General features: G+C 37.3%; 1 protein-coding gene across 1 annotated transcript in view; it reads left to right on the plus strand.

The window, feature by feature from the left end:
* LOC149286607 (contactin-associated protein-like 2) overlaps nucleotides 1–23483 on the plus strand; it is a 494134-nt gene that overhangs the window by 272565 nt on the left and 198086 nt on the right. The window contains exons 12-13 of the mRNA XM_089493838.1: nucleotides 11884–12003; nucleotides 14991–15191. Coding sequence (XP_089349964.1) covers nucleotides 11884–12003; nucleotides 14991–15191 — 321 coding nt within the window. The remainder of the gene's footprint in view (nucleotides 1–11883; nucleotides 12004–14990; nucleotides 15192–23483) is intronic.

A 23483-nucleotide genomic window follows, 5' to 3' on the forward strand; every position in this document is an offset into this window, starting at 1 on the left:
AATTAAACAGCCTGTCTATTCAGCTTTACTGCCAACTCTGAGCCGAGAACTGACCACCAGCCTTTTCACATCAATTTAAATTGAGTTGGCAATCATGTTGAGAAATGGACAATGTCAGTTTGACTCTTAACACAGCAAGGGTGAACCTAAGGTCACTGACACCTGGTGCAATATTTTTTGGTGCCTTTACTTAACAAACATAACAATTCTACCCACGCCCATTCTCTATGGGAACCATTCCACCTCTTTGGGCCACCAACTTCAGCAACACTGGCATAACTACAGGGGTTGCAGTCCATGCCTGTAAAGGACCTGGTGCAACCCCTGCTGCCCCTTCTTCCTGTGTCCTCATACCAGTTCAAAATTGTTTAGAAAGAGTCCTTCCAACCTGAACTGCACTGATCCATGTCGGAAGGCACCTTTCTATACTATTTTGAACCAACACGGGGAGACAGTAATGTATCGGGGGCCATATGACGTCATGTGACCCTGCAGTGAAAGCGATGCTGCTCGTACAGTGTTTGAGCAGCCAGAGAGGAAGCTGCAAGGGGCGCTGAGAGAGGTGAGAGGTAAGTGGGGACGGGAGGTGGGATATATGGATATATGTTTGCATATATACAGTGTATATATATATATATATATATATATATATATGTGTGTACTTGTGTGTGTGTGTGTGTGTTTGAGCATGCATGTGCACTTCTGTGTGTGTGTGAGCATGGATATGTAATTGGGTATGTGTATATGCATGGATGTGTAATTGTATAAGTAGGATGAGATGGACTGTGTGTTAGTGAGTATGAGTAAGTCTATTTACATATGTTGTATGTTGGAAGGGGAGGCAAGGGCCAAAGAAGGCACAGACCAGTTGTGTGGGGGAAATGGTGGCACAGACCAGCTGTTGAAGTTGGGAGTCCGGGGCAATTATTCGCACCAGGGTCCCGTTGCTTCTAGTTACGACCCTGTTAAGCAAGTAACATGTCAACTGCATCCTGACAATTTGCCAGTGCCATCTTTGCCCCCCAACAACTTACCAGTGCAGTTTTCGTCCCCAAACAGTATGTCAGTGCCATATTTGTTTCCAGCTTGTCAGTGCCATATTTGTTTCCAGCTTGTCAGTGTCATCTTTGTGTTCATCAGTTCCATATTTGTCCCCAAACTTGCCAGTGCCATCCTTGCCCCAAAAAGCTATTCAGTGCCATCCTTGCCGCAAACAGCTTGTCAGTATCATATTTGTTTCCAAACAGCTACTCAGTGCCATCTTTGAGCTCCAACCAGCTTGTCCGTACCACCCTTGTCCCCAAACATCTTATAAGTGCCATATTTGTGCCCAAACAGCTTGGCAGCACCATCTTTATACCCAGCACCTTATTAATGCCATTTTTCTGCCAGGACAGCTTGTCAGTGACATTGTTGCCTCCACAGAGCATTACAGTGAATGTTCTGACTTTAAAGAATGGGCTGAGCCGTAGCTAGCTCTTTTTGCACTTGAGGCAAGAACAGAAAATTGTGCCCCCCACATTAAATTTTTACAGAGGTTATTTTGAGGAAAGTGGATAAATAAATTACAAGGAAATAAATGATGGAGATAATTAAAAAATAGTAAAACACATTTCCCCAAACCCTGTGATTTACTTTACATGTTATGCTGGTCGGAGCAAGTGTTTTGCATGAAGTACTTTTGGAAAAAGGTGAAGCCAACGTGTGCACCACGTGAAAAGCCTCTTCCTTTCCACCCATTTGTGGAAGCACTCAGCTGGCACAGACTTCCCTGCCCTTTGTGCCCCTGCTATTCAGAGAACCCATGTGTGGTTCACCCTGTGCACTCGTCTCGGCGTGGCTCTGAGGACACGGTTGCACGACTCAAATTGATTGTATAACTTGACAACCAATTTGTAACAACAAATCAAGTCACTTAATTGGAGACCTGCAGTGTCTAATGAATGGCTCATCATGAAACCACAGTCATTGATACTGTATAGTGACCCCTCCCTTAACTTGTGATGAAGGAAATTTAGGTCTAAAAGTCTTTTGCATTCTTAACCATTTACTTTGGGGGGCTGGGCAAAATGAGCATTTAAGGGCAGCTTTAATCACAGCGGGTATTTGTGCATTGGCACTGTAAATAAAATGTTCATTTGGGGTAGGGAAATAAAAATAGACCCATAAATCACAATGCCACCACTGACCCTACAGCTTCTCCTATCTACTATTTCAGCTTAGCTTTTCAGTTTGCACACTTGGTGTCATCTGAATAGAACTCACTCAAATGACTCTATGGAATCACCAAATTCTGAGCATGCGGCCATGCGTATCCTTATTGATAAGTATGCAACCCTATCGGTCACTAGCCCATCAGACATTTGCCCCTTATGCCCAGTCTGGGCCAGACACTGATACTTGCTGGTTCTGAAATAAGGAACATAAATAATAACATTGGAAGGTAAAATAAAAACCTTCTGTGCGAGTCAACTAATTAGCTAATTTTGTGATTAGCAACCAAATGCGCTTTCTCATTAAGTGCAAGAGATACAAGCTAGGTCTTTAGGTGAGTTGTTACATGTAGATTGGCTCTGCCTCATTTAGTACATGATGCTGTTTAATTAGAAGCAGGGAGATCATCCCACACTGTGAAAAGAATAAGGTGAAGTAGTGATCCATTGTACATTAATAAAAACATTGCATTTTAGGGCATATCTATGAGTTCGAAAACAATGAATATAATCTACACAGTATGAGACATTCAGCCATCTGACTTGAAGCCGATTGTTGGATTGTGTAAAAGAAAGCTTTATAAACTTCTCGACTATCACGTGTAATTACGTTAGTGCTCAGAAAGAATACGGCAATAAGAATTAAAAGCAAAGAGACCTGAATTATATTTAAATTTGCATCCCAAAGTAATTAAAATTAAATTACAGTACTGTGGAAAATAAGGAAATCAAAGTATTAAAGTCATCAGGGCATATTTAGTGTAATATTTTCTTTAAAAATCTATTAAAGGTAAAGTCAATGTTCTCAATTAAAGAAAAAATATGTTTTTGTTATAAATGTAATATCATTGGGATAATGCAGTAACAAATTTAATTTGAACAGAAAAAGATAATTTAAAAACTTGCAACCTTGAAACTTTTGGATTTTGTTAAAAAATTAAGCTGCATAAAAAAGTTCATTTCTCTATGCTGTGCTTTCTTAAAGAATGATATAATTTTTTTATACTTTATTTTCTAAGAATTCTGACCTTATATTTGTTTACTTTTTATTACACGATACTTAAAAAGGGTTAAATGGACATTCTACTGCCTTCAACTCATTCCACGAATATTCACCCGTTCCTGTGTTCGGTTCGGGCGAGTATTTGTGTACATTCTTCGTGTTCATTTTTTTTCTTCGTTTTTTGTAGAAGGGGTTAATACAGGGTTAACACGGCACTACACAGCAGCTTTGGCGCCAGGATTTTAAATGTAATTACGAGCAACTCTATTGGTCGCCTGCAGGGCTTCCTCTGCCATCAACCAGTGAAGTACACCTGTTATCTCCACTGGAAATGCCCCCTCTTCGTCCACTCAACCAGCCTCCCAAAAGTCATAGAGGATAATACAATGAGTGAATTGAAACATGTATGGCGTTGGCACATGATTATCCTCAACCTAGAATGAGACCACGGACTTAAAAAAAACGCTGTAGCAGATGGGACGATATGTAATACTCAAGTGATAGTGTAGGAGGGATTTTAGAGGTTAATTTAGTGATTGCTGAGAGTAGTAACAAAATAACATGTAACCTGGTATTTGGTGTCATTAACCTTTTCACTTCCACAATCTCTGCACTGTCGCAGCCGGGCCCATAGCCCCCCCCCCCCACACACACACTCGTGACCCCCTTGAGCACTGGAGATTGCTGAAGGTCAGTATCTTATACTTAAGGGGCTTTCTTAAGATACGATTATTTTTATCATATCATCCAATTTACTATAATAAAAATGATAAAATATGGTGATTTTTTGTTAAAAACAAAAATGACTTTTTCTCACTTTCTGCCCCATGTGCTATTTCGAGTATCTTTGAAGCCGGCCAATGCAATTTACCCCATCAAACCATATATTTTTAAAAACTAGTCACCCCTAGGTATTTCAAATGCTGGTATTTTAACCATTTCCATGCACTAGTTCTACCATCAGCCTTTGTCAAACTTTATGGTAGTAAAAAACTCTTGTATTTTTTTCTCACCCGTTGTACTCCAGGTATTTACTGCACCTGGTATATGTCACTGCCAAACAACACCCAATATGTGTTCAGCAACATCTCCTGAGCGCAGTGATACCCCACATGGGTTTGTTGGGCTATTTGGGAGGTAAAAGGCCACCTTTGTGAGGTGTGTATTTTTCGGAGCAATCACAAGGCTATAGGGGTAGGGGGATTGTGTTGCTAAATGCCTCGATATTGAGGCATGTCAGCAACACCGTTTATGCTTAGGAAGCTATTCCAATCGCTTCCTAAGCTGTTGTATCTTTGATGATCAGTGCGGCGGTGGCCATTTTTCTTGTGGGGAGGGCATTCCTCCCCGGATCCACGGTCAGCCTCACTTATGAGGCTTCCGTGGATGCTGCAAAGCCGCCGATTGCGGCGATACTGCTGTTTAACGGCATCCCCTACATGTACAGGCTTTGTCATTATCACATTGCACTGCAAGCGTGTACATGTACGTAAGGGGTTAAGGTACATGAGCTGTGGCAAAACATGCCAAACGTATACAGAGTCATCTGAGGAATCCTTCTAGGAATTTGCATACAAAAGATATACAATTGTAATGCTTGGCTGTCATATGCATTAAAAAGTAAATATTTTAAGGATCCTGCCACTGTATCCTTTAAGATTTTATTTGTTTTTAATGAAATTTAATGAAATTAGTTATATATTTTTTTTACTAACATCTTTAACATACTTAAATCTGCGTGTATCCTAACCCTTCGCCAGTAGCCACCAGATGAAAGATTGCTACGTAACTTTGTGTTTCAGCAAAATTCTTTAATAAAAAAAACGTCTCCTCTCCAAGTATAAAATGTCTAATAAAATGAATCATAGTTGAATAGCTGAAAGCCTTAGGCTTTAAAGTAGAAGTGTGAATTTTAGTCCTGCATTTTACACTTGGCCATACTTAATAAACTTATTTAATAGCTTTTTGAGATTAAAATAAGTAATTTGCATATATACTACACCACCTTACCACCACAATACTACATCTCAACAGCTTTGCCTAATATACAGTACATGCATAACTACTACAGCTGTAAAGAATACTTACATTACATACAAATACTTGCAAACATAGCATATGACTGTAGATAATAACCATTCATTCTTGTCTGCTGATTTTTCCCTTATGTAAAAACCTGAAACCTTAATCAGTCCTTACTCTTTTCTTATGTTCAGGATGCCCTGATGATATCCTATGCATGTTTAGATTGCCTTACTGTATTAACCTCTACCACTTCTGATGGGAAGATGTTTAATTTATTTACCACTATTTCAGTTATGTAAAACTTCCTTCCTTTAGATTTATGTCTCTGATCCTGTGGTTTTAGCCTATGACCTCTTCTCATTATATTTATTGCTGAACCCTTTTATATATTAAAAGGAATTAGTCATACTAGCTTATTGACCTGTCATTAAAATGAAGTGCCAAATAAAGAGTTATGGGTTCATTTAAGTGATTTTCTTGTGTAAATATGCAGATATACCCCCAGGGGATTACTTTGGGCCCAGACCCTATATTGTGCCCCCACCTCACCCTACAATCGCATAGGCCCTTAAGTGTGTGATATTTTTCCCAAAGATTGCACCTTTTCAGTGTGAAAGGAGTCAGCAGCGATTTTTCACTGCCCACCCTCCTGGCACCTGAACAGTTCATGGTTGGAAATGTCCATGCCTCTCCAAAGGATTTTCTGGGCAATTAACCTGAAAGGGCAGGGTTTTGACAGATGCAACAATAAAGATACATACTGGAATACATAGCCCCTTCTGTAAGGTTTGGTGGACGAGGGATAATGGGGGTAATGAGTTCTTACAGGGTTTGGGCTGAGCCCTCTTTTCCCAGTGAAGGGTAATGTTAATGCTGCTGGGTACAAAGACATTTTAGGTAATTATAGCTTCCAAATTTGTGGTGCCAGTTATGGAAAGGCTCTTTTCTGTTGAAGCATGACTGTGACCCTATGCACAAAGCAAGGTCCATAAAGACATGGCTTGGTGGGTTTGGTGTGAAGGATCTACAGACACTCCAAAAAGAGTGGAGGCTGCTATAGCCACAAAGGGTGGGTGGCAACTTCATATCAGTACCCATGATTTTGGAATGTAGATTACAAGCTCATATGGGTGTGATGGCCATGTGTCCACATACTTTTGGTCATATAGTGCCTACAGACAGAAGAGAGAGCTGATTGCTCTCTTCTCCAAGGCATTTGATATTCTATACCCTTAATACTTTTTGTCTTGAGCCCAATCTAAATGTAAATATCTGCTTGTAAACATACATAAGCAAAGAGTAAACATATTAGTTAAGTCATGGGTTTATGAATAAGACATTCACTTAGTCACTCAGGCTGACCCAGTCACACAATATCAGGCACATTGTTTGAAAACAATCAATTTTGGTTTTCAGTAAGGACAATTCCGTTCCAAATCTACGAAAGATAGTTCAAAGAAAAACTTAGGTTCCAACTAGGCAAAAGTTGTTTATTTCCACCTGTTTTTAACAGTTAATACATAGTTGAATCAGACAGTTTCATCCAGCTTTGCAGTTTGCCACTTTGTAATATGGCAGAACTTGCATTAATTATCTGCATAAGTACTTGCATAAGTATTGTGTTCTATCTTTACATCCTCAAGTTTATTAAAATTACTATAGTATTTAGCCTTTGTTAGAAAATGTATCTGGAATCTGAAACATGGAAGGATGTTAAGACTGAAGATGAAATATTTTCATGAAATTCTTACATGGAGGGCAATATTCCATACGCAAGCTGGGCTTGAATTAATGATGTTATACAATGTAACACATGGGATTCAACGGAGTATGGTTCTTGTTAAAACTAGTGGAAGACTTTCAACTTGTTCATACTCCATTTGAAATGTTTTACTGATCCAGTGTCTGCACAAAACTGAGACTAATCTATTTCTTTTTTCCCCTACATGGCTTAATATAATAAGTGGACATGGTGATGTTGTCAAGAAACTGGTATTATATTTATATCCATCCAAGAAAAAAGAATGAAAAATATTTTACCTATGCCAAGAACCCATTTTAGGGTCCCAGATATGAGAGAAAACTAATGATTTCACTGAAAACTTCCAAAGTTTTCATTAATGATATCCAAATTGTGATGGCATCTAACAGTGGTTTCTTTTTTCCTACAGAGTTATGTTAAAAAATGAGTTTACCTTTTCATTCTGCCTTTTGAAAGAGAAATAAAAAACTATGTTTTCTCTGAAATGTAAGTTAAAGTGTACCAGTTCAAACAACCTCCAATCTATGCATCTTGCTTGGAACTAATTTCACAGCTCATGCATTATATGAATGAGACGTGAAAATGATTTTTGTCCCTCTTATCTGCCAGAACACAGCAGTCACTACCGTGCTACATAATTCTAGATAATGAATAATAATAACTAAAATAAAACAACAAAATTAAATAAAGTATGATATTTCTCTATGATCTCATATTGGTCCACATTGGTAAGAAGATCATACATAGATAAGTGTTTCAACACGTATTTTGAATATGGATTTTTCATAGCCTAGCATTCATTTGCATGTGCTGGTCAGCAACATGTGAAATGTGTATGTATCATGGGCAGTACCATACCTAGGACGGGTGCCAAATACAAGAGCTGCCCCAGGAGCCAAATGCTCTAGGTGCGGCCCGATCATGGAAAAAAATGTCTGACGTGGCCACCCTACCACTGAGCAAGCTGTGAATGCCACATTGTACTGAAACCAGAGATTTTTGGTTCCAATGAAAAATTTCAGAAGCTAATATTTTTTTCTTCATTCGCCTTGCTTCTTCTATTTTCTTTTCTTAATTGTTTATAGTAATTAAACACAAAAACATATGGGGATAAAAACAATTAGGTACAACAGGTTGGAACGTAACTATATGATGGTATCATTACATGGGTTACAGATGTGTCAGCAAATCAAATCCCAATTTTAGCACAACTGGGGCACAACTGCTTCTTCACAGTATCTTATGGTAATGCTTGACATATTTGCAGAACTTTTTACCCCTTACAACTCCTTGCTAGAATAATCTGTCCAAGTTATTTCACAAAAATAAAAAATTCTGCTATACAAATAATATTCTCTGATGCAAAAGCAAGCAGGCATTGGGGGATTATAGTGCCAGACTTAAAGTTAGACAAAGCAATGAGTATATGGTTTTATTGGATTTACAACGCTTATTGGTTTTAGTGAAATTCTGCAAACTTGCATTCACATCCAATTACTCCGAGAGCATTGCACGCTGTACAGAATATTACACATCTTACATGCATCATTTTTTTGTGCTAGATTTCTCTAAGTGAATATTACTTTTTCTCCTAAATCCCCTTTCTTTATGGCCCTCTAAAGTATTTTGCCGACCCCTCGGCTAGTTGTCTTTAAGACTATCAATTTGTTTGAATCCCCAGGTTTGTTTATACTAAGTATCAGTCTGGTGGTTTAAATTAATACCTTATTGTCTGTATACTTTAAACTTAGATATCTTTCTGCAGGGCGTACATGATAATTGAAATCCTTTAAAAGTTCATTAGTTAGCAGCAGGCGTCAGTACAATAGATTTGGAGAAGTACCGCTGCATAGATATAAAACTGAATTAAAGTATGTGTAAGAAAATGCTTCTTGTACTTCACAAAATCAAAAAAGCTGATAAAATCTGCAATGATGAGCAAATATACTATTCTTTAACTATTATAGTATATACAAAGTAATAATGAATAAATGACAACTAATCTGCTTAATGAGGAGGAGTGTAAAGTTGCCCTATAGGTCCTTAGACAACTACCTCAGCTGCTGGGGTAGTAGGGTGGACTGCTGTCAGATTCTGTCCTATATCGTACCTCACAACATTTTGAGGTGTTCCAATCTAGACACCTGTGTTGAGGATTTGTCAAGAGGCAAGGGACGGCCCTGGAAGAGTGCATGGTGCCCACTTTTCCTGGATAGCCACCTCACAACGTTAGACACGTAGAGGCTGCAATGGAGATCTGTGCACAGCTCTTATGCATTTTGCGTTGAAATTATACTAGGCCATCCTACAAAGGATATCATCTATAGACTCCAGTATGTATACCTCTCAGAAGAATTAATAGCATGATCTATTTCCATATCCAGCACAGTTCTTATTTGTTTGCCCCAAAGATTCTCTGGAGAGTAAAGCCATGGACCGAACAGAAGATATTTAACCAATTTACGTTTGGATGGTTTTCTTATCGTCAAACTCATTTTTGAAAAGTACTGATATTGAATACATCAGAACCGAAGCCATTCCTGATGTTGATGATTCTAAAAATATATAGTTCTAGATTTTTCAGTATTTCAAGGTACTAGTTAAACCTTAAAATAGTTGAACATTTGCATAATGGCAACCTGCAGCTTAGCTGTTTAAATGATCAAAAAAAGCTTGTTTCACACAATCAAATAGTAACATGTCAAGATTTCATATGTTTTAATATGTAACCCCCTGGGAGAAAATGGAGAGGGGTATGATAGAAGCGTTCAAATATGTCAAGAGATAAGAAAGAGGCACAATTCAATAAGTCAAGATACATTTTCCTCTGTGGGAGTTTGGGCCAATGTTCATACTTTCTCTAAAGTTATCTCTTGGGGAAACCTAATATATAAATTTTCCAGGACATGTTAACCCCTTAATGACCTGGCCTGGCACGTCATGGGGTTAAACAAGCACAGAAAGTAATCAACAATTGCTCAGCTGGTGTTGCTGCAATCCTTCGACATCGAGACAGGTCAATAGAGCCCAGCTCACAAATCACTATGTCATCAGTGAAATACATTTTTTTAAAAGGTAAAAAATTGTACTCGGGAGATGTTGCTAAACACATAGAAATTACAAAGTTTGACAAAGGCTAGTAGTAGTGCATGGAATTAGTTAAAATACTAGCATTTGAAATACCCTGGGGTGTCTTGTTTTTAAACATATATATTTTTGGGGGGTAAATTTAACTGACTGGGTTCAAAGGTGTCCCAAACATAGAACATGTGAGCAGAATGATCAGTTTTGAAAAAATTGCAATATGCTACTTGTACATATTGCCCTATAACTTGCAAAATACACTGGGTATTTCTAAACTCAGAACAAATAGAATCTATTTAGCAGGTTTTTTCATTAGCTTTTATAGACAAGTAAAAGATTTTTTAAATAAAAGTAAGAACAAGTGCTTTTTTCAGTTTTTATGGTAAATTAGATGATATGATCAAAAAGAGAAGGTAGGTACACTAAATGAGAAAGAAGAAAATTTACAGTTAAATACAAGCACCGCAGAAATATTAAAACTAGACTTGGGTGCCAGCAAACTCTTTGTGTTTGTCTTCTACTAATATTCACTTGCTCCCGTGTACGTTTTGGGCGAATATTTGTATATGTTATTCGTTTTTCTATTCATTTTCTGCTTCTTTTCTAGCCTTTCTTAATAGGCTATAGCAGGGGTTAATGCGGGAATCCGCAGGATTTCGCCGAGATTTAAAGGTCCGTAAGAGTGACTCTATTGGTCGCCGGCAGGGGGCTTGTCTGGCCTCCAGCAATGAAGACCAGTTGCCTTTCCCATTCACACTATAGGAGATTCTTCATGTTGTGCGTCTTCGTATTCATGTACCTTTATCCGCAGCCATATTTGTTATTCAGTTTAACCACAAAGAAAACGCAACATTCGTGTTCGTTTTCATGTTCTCCTGAAAACGAATGCTCAAGTCTAGTTAAAACAGTCATCAGCCATTGTCACAAAGGGGTTAAGGTATTCAAAGATACCTAGTTTAAAGTAAGCAGTATATCACATGATAATATAGGGAGAAAATATACATTTTGAGGATTAAAACTCCCATTACCCTCATTATCACTTGAAAGTGATGAGAATTGTGGTCCACTCATCGGCAAATTTTATTTACAAATACAAAGAATAAATGCACTTAAGTGTATGATTTTACTATTTTTTTAATGGGAAGCATTAACAGTAGAGTGGTGTGCACAGCTTTATAGTGTGCCATTCAGGCACATCTGCTTCTTTACTTACTTTAATTGTCCAATTCCTGTTTTTGAGGGAGGGATGCCATGTGAAAGTTTCATGTTGGAATTTGTTCATTTCCGTGAGAGTGAGAGTGAGAGTGAAAGTGAGAGTGAGAGATTGAATAAGTGTTCAATTAAAAAACATTTTCACAGCCAATTCTGCACATATCATAGCCTGAGAGAATAGGAGTTCAACTGGGCTCTGTATAAAAGCAAAAGTTATTGTTACTAGCAAGGTCGAAAAATACATTAATACATTAATTTCAACAAATCCTTAATTTGTATGTATCATATTACTGTTATTATCATATATGTGATTCTTTACAGTTTACTGGAAAGAGCATTTAATGGCATAGCACCTTTTATTAATTTATTTTTTAAGCTTTTTTGGTCAATGTCTGCCTACTTTATAAGTAAAAGAATCTGGGAACAGAATTCTCATTCCTGGGATTGTACTTTAAAGACACATATTCACTCTAATCTATTGACTATGTTGCACCCTTTTAGCAGAAACAATGCAGAATAATGTATGGAAGAGATGTATATGTATGTGTAAATTGACCAGTGCTTTACAATTTGTTTTTTTATAGCTATCTACGAACTTTCCTGTGAAGCTTACAAACACCTTGGAAAATCATCTGACTGGTATTGGGTTGATCCAGATGGCAGTGGTCCTCTTGGGCCTCTGAAGGTTTACTGCAACATGACAGGTAACAGAATATTTGTAACTGCTCTGTTGCTTTAAGAATATACTTAGTGTTGCTACTGTGCTGTTATAATCTTTTATTTACATTGCGCCAACAAATTACACAGACCTTCTTACAACAGACACACTGAATAAACTAGAACTGAAGGACTGCGACAAACTTATACATTAGGTAAAGAGATCTCTGCTCACAAGCGTACTATATATAATTATAAAAAGTACTTAATTGATTTAATAGGGCATAGTAGTTCATGTTGATGTTTATTATAGTTTGAAGTAATAATAATAATAAGTAGTATTTAAAACAGCAAAAATTCTACCAAAATGTAAAAGTTATATCCAACATTTTCCATAGTCATGAATAACATACAATTATGTTGCACTGTAACAGTTAGCAGCAGCTTTGGCACCAGGATTTAAAGGTCCATAAGACTCTATTGGTCACAGGCATGGGGGCTCCACTGGTGTCAACCAATGAAGGGCAGCTGGCACCGAAGCCATTGCCAGAGTGACTAAAATCCCTATTCCTCCCAGGCCAAGTTGCTCAGAGTGGTTTTCTCAGACTCAGGTTCTTGAAATGATGGAGGAGAAAGAGTAGAGGATAAAGGTAGAGGTGACCTTACCCTCCTACCTTTTTACAATATTACCTTCTATGACAGTCTCTTTGAGGATATATCTATAGATCTCATGTACCCACTATGTCATAAAATAATCCCAGAGAGATCTGTACCGAAAACATCAATACCTGTTTTATCTTTTTCACGTAATATAATCTCATGCCTATAATACCAAACCATTGGGTGTCAGGCAAAAAAAGTATCTTTAAAAAAGTATCTTTGACTTAAAATGCAATGCATATGTTTTTAGACAGGCATTAAACTCCAAAACTGGCACTGTAATACTCAATAAATGCATATTCCATGTTTGTTCCCAAAAAAGCTTTTGATTTATATAAACTGTAATGGTGACATTACAACCGCTCCTGGAAGCCACCATTTTCTAATTTTTACATGAAATGTAGAAGCTGAAAATACAATGAGCAATTACTGACACATTTCTTTATAAAAATAAGTAGTATGTAGATATATTTCTGTAGAAAAAAAAGAGATGTTGAAATGCTGTGAACAAAAACATTTTTACACTCAACATATTATTCATTTTTCTGGAGGGAAGTATATTTCAAGGAGAAAAAAATATTAATACAATAGGTCATAGTTTGACGGTCAGAGACTTATCTGTAATATAAGGAAGTTTTATTTCAGGAGATGGTCAACAACAATCTTCCAGCATAAGGTTTAGAGGCTAATACAATAGTAAGGACATGTAAAAATGTCCACATAAGCACCATTTAGGTCTTACATTTTGGTTGCTCACATATAAGATGAGCGTCCAAACAACATTTATATCATAGTTTATGGATTTCATTTACAAATATTTCACAATTTTATGTAAAAAATATGCCTGCACATCAGAACATTTAAATCCAAGATCTCCCATAGAAACAAGCACCAACTCCACAACATTACATTTAATATAAGCCATAGGTGAACTAGACGCAGAAGCTAGATGGTGCTAGCATTAAGACACGCACATACTAGCTGGAATAAACCACAGTGGAGGAGGTCAGTATATTATGGAGATTTTAGGCTGATCCAATAAAGCTAACAGAACTCAAAAACCCTTTATCATAACAACTCTATGTTCTTAATTAATCAAGCTTTAAAAAGTTCACCTTTCTGCTTTCCAGTGAAAAAATAATGCCAGGTTCATTAAAATATACCCCTAAAAAAGCAGAAGAATGTTGAGAGCTGAACATGAAAATAATTGATGAAAAATCTTGATTAATAATAGCAGGACCAGTTTATAAAATGTGAATTGTTGTGTTCCAGTCCCTCATTCATTTTCCTCTGCACAATTTAGTAGAGGAACACACTAAATTGGTACCACAAATCACTGCAAGTTATCTACATTTGTTTTGCAATAACGGATGCTTTTTATCAAGCGACTTTAATGCTTTTTAATTCTCAGTTGAGCTTAAATGAGGAACAATATTATTGCAAAGCAAAACTCTGGGCTGTAGATTGAAGAGAGCTAATGACCAATAAAAGCAGAATCCATGACATCTGTATAGGTATCTGTGGGAAACCTAACATTCGGAGGCTGTGTAAAGAGAATGTAGTTATGCCTCTCAATAGATAGATGTAACCATCAATTAAATTACAGTTTTGATTGACACTTGCCAGTGTTCAAAACCATAATATAAATCTGCACTTTTTTTTTTTAAAGCAAAAACTAATTTCTCTTCTGCATATTCTACGACATTTCATACAGAATAACTGTTTGAAGAAATTAAAGCCACAACACTACAGGAATGTAATTGTTAAAGGTGACCAGTCACAGTATGAAATTTATATCTTATTAAGTTAACTTTCAGAAACTAATTTTTTTTCCAGTAACTATTTTGTCACAGTTGTACACAATTGGTAATTAACCTTTTTTTGTCAAAAAGTGTAATACATTATGAACATAGTTCATAGAGACTGTTTTGTTTTTTTAACAGGACTGTTCCATATCAATTAAATTACCTAATTTGTATGTTTTGTTCCTCATTTCTCCTGAAAAGAGCGCAATTTCTAAGCGCAGATGTTCTTAAGTAATTGGGTTACAGTAGTTGTGCTTACGAGTTTCTATTTCATTTTTCTCAGTCCTCAGCATTCCAATATCTATGAATGATACAGAGAGAAATCAGTTTTTTTCATTTACTAACCTTCCTAGGAAAATAAATCGTATTCATCAATGATGAATATTTTAACGGCTGCCTGTTTCACATACCACTTGTCATCCAGGCTTTGGGGCTTAAAGTTGGATGTAGTAATGAGAACTGCTCAAGATCTTAGTACGCATCTGACCAGTAACTACCATAACATTGCTCATAAGGTCAAAACTGTAATACACTATGTGTTGACTAGCTTTCTGTTATTTTCTCAACAGAGGATAAAGTATGGACAACCTTATACCACGATCTACCACCAATGACACCAGTAGTGGGTGCCAGCCAAGAGAAACGAGTCATACTACAGTTAAATTACAGTGCAAGCACGGACCAGATTTCTGCCATCACCAGCAGTGCTGAATACTGTGAACAGTACATCTCGTATTCCTGCAAGATGTCAAGGTTGCTGAACACCCCAGGTAGGCCAACAATGGAATGTCACATGAAATAACCCTTGTGCTTCATCACTTACACACATTCACTTAAATTCATCTAGGGATAACATGTGAAAATATGTTTGAGGTTATTTTTTTTCATTTTTGAAACAGATGCACTGAAACCTGGATATCCCCTTTGTTGCAAAAATGTCTTTACTTATTTTGTTCTGTGATCTAAAAACTTTGTAAGAGATGGTAATTAATTTTAGATGCAAGCTAGCCTTATGTGATGAAACAAGTTTTATGCTAGATCTGCTTTCATGAGTCAAACCTTAACCCCGTAAGGATCAAACTGTTTTCTTCTTTTTGTATCCTTCGTGGCGGAGGCTGTTTTAACATTGCTCGTGTTTAGCTGTAACCTTCTTTGCTCTCATTCACTGTACCCACACAAGTTATATATTGTTTATTCAGTACAAGGGCTTTCTTTAGAAACTATGACCATAGTATCTAAAGAATACTGATCATATCATCTAATGTGCTAAATATATATATATATATATATATATATATATATAAATGGTGAAGATTTTGTAAAAAAAAAAAACACTTCTGACTTTTACTTGAATCACTCATTTACAAAAGCTAATGAAAAAATGTTAAATAGATTCTAATATTTTAGAGTTTAGAAATACATACCCAATGCTTGTTGGGGTTTTTTTGCAATTGCAAAACCATTTTTTTCAAACCTTGTAATTCTGCCTCCATGTCCGATGTGGGACATCTTTGAAGCCAGCCAATCCAATTTACCACCATCAAACCCCCATATAGTTTTGAACATTAGACACCCCAGGTATTTCAAATGCTGGTATTTTAACACTTTCTATGCATTAATTCTATCACAAGCCTTTATTGTTTTGCGTTTGTGATAGTAATTTATCTTTCAGAGATACATTTACAGCTCTGGGTATATGTCACTTCCAAACAACACCCCAAATGTGTTCACCAACATCTCCTAAGTACAGGGATACTACCCATGCATTGTTTTTTTAAAATTTTGAAATCTGGTCAGTCTGTGCGTATGTTCATTTGAAACCAGCCAATTCAATTTACCTCATCAAACCATAAATGTTTGAAAATTAGACACTATGGGTATTTCAAATTCTAGTACTTTAACTCTTACCATGCCAGGAATTTTAAGAAGATACAGTGTTCATTTTTGGGCTTTTTTGGAATTTTAGAACTTTTTATTTTTTCAATATTTTTTCAATATTTTTTTTTTACATTTTGTTGGAACCGGATGATTCCATTAATGGTGACATCACTGGATAATTATTTTGGCATGTTACCACATTTTAATGTATTTTTTAAAACGTTTTATTTTTTTCTTGTTTTTATTTACCGTATTTTTCGCTCTATAAGACGCACCTGCTGATAAGACGCACCTAGATTTTAGAGGAGAAAAAAAAGGAAAAAATATTTTGAGCTAAAAAATGGGCTAAAATATTTATTACAATAACTGAATAAGCTATGAACACAGTAAGACACACACAGACACAGTAAGACACACACAGACACAGTGAGACACACACACACACACACAGTAAGACACACACACACAGTAAGACACACACACACACAGTAAGACACACACACAGTAAGACACACACACACAAACACAGTAAGACACACACAGTAAGACCTCCCTCCCTAACCCCCCTTCTCAGTATCTCCCCTCTAACTCCCTAACCCCCCCTTCTCAGGATCTCCCCTCTAACTCCCTAACCCCCCCTTCTCAGGATCTCCCCCCCCCCGCCCCGGTCACTTACCTTAAACTCCTGTGTTGGAAGCGTGAGGCGTTTGTCTCGGGTGCCGGCGCTTCACTGCTGAGCGCCGGCGTCTGACGTCATATGCCGGCGCCCAGCGTAAAGCGCCGGCACCCGAGACAAACGCTTCCAACACAGGAGTTGAAGCGCTGAGGCAGGCGGCGGTGGCGGTGGCGGCGGCTGCCGCCAGCAAAGGATTCCTGTATATCTGTCAGGCAGAGGGGCCCGAGAGTTGCCGAGCGGTTGTCTTCAGCAACCGCTCGGCACCCCTTGGGCCCCCCTGACTGGCAGAAATCCAGGACTCCTCTGCTGGCGGCCGCCGCCGCCTGCCTCAGTTGCGACCCCGGATTTATCGGCGTATAACACGCAGGTAGGGTTTAAGCTCCGGATTTTAGTTAAAAAAGTGCGTGTTATACGCCGATAAATACGGTATATCGTTGCCCCCCCTCCCTCCCTCCCTGCCTGCCTGCCTGCCTGCCTGCATGCATCTTCGCTCCATAAGACGCGGCTGATTTTTCATCCTACTTTGGGAGGAAAAAAACTGCGTCTTATGGAGCGAAAAATACGGTATTTTATTTTTACCTTTATTCAACCTGCAGGAGAAGCTCAGAGTTCTCAGGGAGGTCTGGAAGGACATAGATCCTGTTTGTTTTTTAGTGTGCTCTGCCATCTTGCGAGAGGCAACAACCTTCAATACCACGCTTGTTGTGACTCTCCAGAACGATCACAGTGTGTCCGGGAGTGGGTTTTCGGTGATGAGCTTGACCGAACAAAGCTAATTTGCTTGCAGACCCTTTCTCCTTGACAGTAGCTCCAATAAAACAAGTAAATTGCCAGTTAAAAAATAGTATTTTAATTTGGTATAAAGGAATAAGTTGTTACATGAAATAAATGTTTTCACAGTTCTCCAAATAGTCCCCCCATCAGCCTCCTTTCACCTCCAACAGTGTTTTTGGCTTGAGCAGGGAAACAAACTGAATCAACTCCTCAAGTGATCTGCTCTGAAAAGTATAAGTGGTTAAATTTTTTTGTTTCTCATATATACATAGATTTTTGGTACTTTTATTGTCCAATGAGTATTTTTGTATTTCTTTTGTATTTTTTATATGAGTTGCAGAACTACATTGAACATTCCTTTACTACTTATACAAAAGTTAAGTACCTAATATTTTGCTAGGTCCACAACATACACATTTCTAGTGCACCCTATTACTTCGGTATATATTTTATTGTTTAAATAACATATATCACCCTCTTCAGCAATCAGGCTTTCTGGCGCACCACTTCTCTCTGTGCTGGTTGGGGAGATCAGAGATCTCCCTTGGAATTTGCCCAGTTACACTATGGAAGACAGGGCCTAGAGACTGATGTCATATGCTGGTGCTCATCATAGAGGATGGCAACCATTGTGGGCTGGTATGGGTCAGGCCTAGAGTAGGTCTCCATTAAAAGTACCGGTACTACTAGTTATAACATATAATTTGATGCAATATCTGTCATATAATTCCCCAAAAAAGTATTCAGATGTGACAGGTGAAATGTTTTGCCATCTGTATAGAAAAGTGTTACCTTATTCATCAGGCATTTAAAGTGTTAAGTATAGCTATAAGAGGCACTAGATTTAAAGGCATGATTTAAAACCAGAAAAAAATTAAAACCAGCTCCAGCTGCCTTTCTTGTGCTAACTTATCTCACAGATGCCTTATTAACTTTTCATTGGAACTTCTAGAATCATTATAATGCATTATAACCTGGTCACTAATGACCAACTTTCTGCAGTATTACCTTTATTTATATTATTTCTTGCGGAAATTTCCCTGTAGTTCATCCCTCAAGAGACTTTGATTAATAAAAAGACTTCTTAGCGAGCAATATTTTCATGGTTATTAAGCCATCCAACCAGCCACATCTTTGTATCGAATGGCTCACAGAAGCATGAAACTAACCTCGGTTTTGCAAGGTTACAGGGGTGTGTCGCTTAAGTGAAACATGACCCGGTATCGATCATCGAAGAGCCATTACTGCAGATAGGATCCTAATTGGCAAGTGCCTTGCTGAGTTTTTTCTCTAGTTATGGATCAATAGAACTATAAATATAGGATTAATATCTCACCTAATTACCATTCAAGAGCAGCTTTAACCTGTGAACAAAGTTTCCCGACAATCCTCTATATAATGTCAAAATGTAATGTTCAGCTTGCATATTTTGCCAGTGTCTGCTTAAAGATAAAACAACAATAGCAAAATAATAAAATTGATAAATTAAAATACTCTGCGTCTCCTTCCAAGGAAGATAAAACACAGTGTAAACAATATTGTACAAAATCCATTGTTTATAAACATATTACATCTCAGAACAAACAGAGACATTTCTTGATAACAAGAAATTAAGAAACTTGGGATATTTGGGGTATAAAAGGGGGTCATGCTACTACCTGCGTTAAACACTTTTTACTAGTATTCTTTGGGCATATTCACTAACAGTGGTCTCACCCTGGGAATCTCACTTTAGTCATTTCTATAGCTTCAACAGCTTGTTGAAGAAACTTACACTTGTGATAATCGTCAGGAGTGGGTCTGTGTTTTTAAGGGTCCTAAGAAACACGGTACCTTTGATCATACAGTATTTATCTTCTGTGCTTCGTAAGGCAGTACCTCCTGTTGACCCTTTCACTCTTTACTGCTGAACATTAGGATATTACTTTGGCATAGTCCTCCTTAGTGCAAATGGACCAGAGATCTCTCTTGATTAAGCAGCAGTGGCCATGGGATCTTCTCCCAGACCTACTGCCCTTGTCAACCTAGGCCAAAATATGTCACGATTTATGAATAAAAACAAACATTACAGCTATATAAATATTTATATTCTGCGTTTTTTCCCATCCTGCATCATCTGAAAGGGCCTTTAGCCTCTGCCTAATTTGATTATCTGGAAGCACCACCTATGGGAGTTGGGAGTTTTCCTATGAGTGATAGATTTATTGGGCATCTCCTACTCGCTTTTCGGAATGTTTTGCATGTTAAGACCCTAAATGCTAATGTTTGCACATAGACCCATTAGACAAAGACACTAAGATGGTGGTAGATAAGTGGAAGAGCCTTTGAATAGAAGAGGTAAAGGTTGATACTGTGAGGGAATTTTAACATACCTGGCATTGGCATAACACTATGCTGGAGGTAAGCAAAGGACTACATAAGGGTAGAGGTTATTAAAACAGGAAAAAATGTGCAGACTAGATGGGCTAAATGTTTCTGTTTGCTTGACTTCAAACTGAATGGCAGTTGGAAAAAAATGACTATATTAACCCCCAAGTTGATTACAAGTTATAAATTTGTTCACCTAATTTTATGCTGCCTTTTCTAATACAGGTCAAATGTAATGCAACTTTAACTACCCCTACCCCTTAAAAATACATTTAAATACTCCATTAAACCATACCTGGGTGTGATGACGGTGGACAGTAAAAAAAGCACTTGGCACCCAAACATGGCAACGTGCAACCAGTGGTGTGTATATATGTATATATATATATATATATATATGAAAAAGGTTCACTACCAGGACTTTTTAAATACTTTATTCAATAAAAAAAGGTTTCAGGAAACTCAATGTTTCAGTTCCTACCAAGGTACTTTTGACAGTAGACATCTAGAATCCAGAAAGTTTTGTATAGCACTACTGTTTGCTCTGACACCCTGGGATAATGGTCTTATACCTTTTGTTGTAGAAAACACATCATTTCTTCAACACCAATATAAGAGAAAACAACAATTAAAATGATTACTTTCAAACATATAATTATACTTTGATCTGTTATACCTTCATGCTAGATGAAGCACAGTAGGATGTTCTTTGCTTACTTCACTTTCGTTTACAAATATGTACACGTAATGTATTAGTCTTTGCGCAATCTTCGGAGTGTCAGGTAGAACATTATGTTCTACTTCAGCTTGATAGCCCCATGCAGCAGGTGGTGGGAGCAGACACTGCTGCTTCCTAAAAAAAACAATAGTGATAAGGGTAAACAAGCAATATAATTTTGTGTGCTTGTAATTATTAAAATATGATGGTTGCTGACAAATGTATGTACAGCTCCTGTGTAGAAATTAATTATAAAGCTTGCTACAGTCAGTTTTGTTTAACAGCGTGACATGTTTATTGTTTAGTGTACAGCTATAGAAAATGTCTCGATATTTGCTGAAGAAGGTATATAAAGCTCAGTCTCTATCTTCACACGATTTATGTTCTCTCTCATTAGAAAATACCCTATGCTTGTTTTAATCCTGGGTACTAGTCACACGATGAGAGATGTCAGCAGATACCTTAAAAGCCATGTAGCATGGATTGATGAGTAAAACCTTGTTAGGACCTTGACCGGAAGGATGCACAAACTTATAAAATAACTACCTGTATATCTGAAAATGAGTAATTTTCATGCCCCATATATAGTTAACATTTATACATTGCCAATATGGCACATGAACCTCTAAATGTGGGGAAGTTCAGATCTTATCCCAACCACCTCTATCTGGAGTGTCAGTGCAGCACAATATGTTCCAAAATTATTATTATTTTTTATTTATATAGCGCTAACAATTTATGCAGCGCTTCATACAATACATATATTCAAGGGGTATGACAAGACGAAAACTGACAGACTAAGACAAACCGATACATTAGGTGGAGAGAGCCCTGCTCGCAAGCGTACAATCTAAGAGATCTCTTGCTCCTTTACATTATATGAGCATCGGGAACAAGAGTTCAACTCACTTCCCATAGTATTTTTAAGCCAACTACCTAGGTTATCATAATATAGCAAAGGCATTTGTCTCTGGCTCACACACATTGATTGCATTCATAGCAGCATATGCTCATTTTATCTTTGAACATCCTTGATGATCCTGGACTATTTCTTGTCAGACTAATACATTTTATATTTTTAATTAATTAACTATTACCTTTTAAGACATATTTATTGAGTAATTGAGGGACATACGCTACTGTGCAAACATTTTTTAGGCAGATGTGAAAAAATGCTGTAAAGTGAGAATGCTTTCAAAAATAGACATATTAGTTTATTTTTATGATTTTACAAAACAGAAGAATATAAAAAAATCAAATCAAAATGTGGTGTGGCTACCATTTGCCTTCAAAATGGCATTGATTCTTCTAGGTACACTGCAACAAAGCCAGGGATTTTGTAGGAATATGATTAGGTGTATGGGTGATAATGGAACATAATCATTAACTGAAACAGAAATAGCTGTGTAGGAGGAATAAAATTGCATTAGAGACAGCCAAGGTGAGGTTGTTGAAGTCAGTTTATTGTCAAAAGTCATACAACATGGCAAGACTGAGCACAGCAACAAGACACAAATGCATCACCAAGGGGTTTCCAGATGTTCTTTCCAAGCTCTTTGTTGAGGACCATAACCCTAGTGGTCAGCCAAGGAAACAATGCAGCAGATGCAGACACAGCATGCCTACTTCCCTTTGCATTCAGAAGATGTCCAGTGTGCCCTCAACTTAGCAGTGACAGAAAACAGTGGGACCCTGATACGCCCAACCTAGTGACCAAAGAAGTCTGGTCAGAAGTGGTCTCCATAGAAGACTTGTTACCATAAAACCATACCTACAACGTGGAAGCAAGGCCAAAGGGGACAAAATATGGCAGCAGTTTCCCTGAACTGATGAGTCAAAATTTAAAATATATGGCTGTTGCAGAAGGCAGTTTGTTCGCAAAAGGGCCAGAGGGCTGTTTGCAGGCAACAGTGAAGCATGGTGGAGGTTCCTTGTAAGTTTGGGGCTGCATTTGTTTAAATGGAGTTGGAGATTTTGGTCAGAATTAATTATCTTATAAATGTTGAGAAATACAGGCAGATACTTATTCATTATGCACAATACCACAAATGTATTCTACAGCATGACAACTACCCCCAAACATACAACCAAAGTCATTAAAAAATATCTTCAGCCTAACAAAAAATGAGTCCTGGAAGTGATGTTTTGCCCCCCCCCCCAGAGCCCTAATATTAACATCATTGAGTCTGTCTGGAATTACATGGAAAGGCAATTGAGGCTGCCTAAATCCATTGTGGTTAGTTCTCCAAGATTACTCGAACAACCTACCTGCCGAGTTCCTTATGAAAATGTGTGAAAGTGTACCTAGAAGAATGGATCCTGTTTTGAAGGCAAAGCGTGGACACACCAAATATTGATTTGATTTAGGTGTTTCTTACTTTGCATTTTGTTAAATGATAAAAATAAACTATTAACATGTCTTTTTGTGAAAGCATTCTTACTTTACAGCATTTTTCCACACCTGCCTAATATGTTTGCACAGTACTGTAAATGTATATATATATATATATATATATATATATATATATATATATATATATATATATATATATATATATATATATATATATATAGATATATATATATAAATGCAAATGTGTGTTCAGATGAATGTCTATTTTCTTGCTATCAGAATTATTTCTACAAATC

The sequence above is a fragment of the Sceloporus occidentalis genome, unplaced genomic scaffold (assembly GCF_023333645.1).
Source record: "Sceloporus occidentalis isolate IW3139 unplaced genomic scaffold, rSceOcc1.0.p SCAF_67, whole genome shotgun sequence".
Classification (NCBI taxonomy): Eukaryota; Metazoa; Chordata; class Lepidosauria; order Squamata; family Phrynosomatidae; genus Sceloporus; species Sceloporus occidentalis.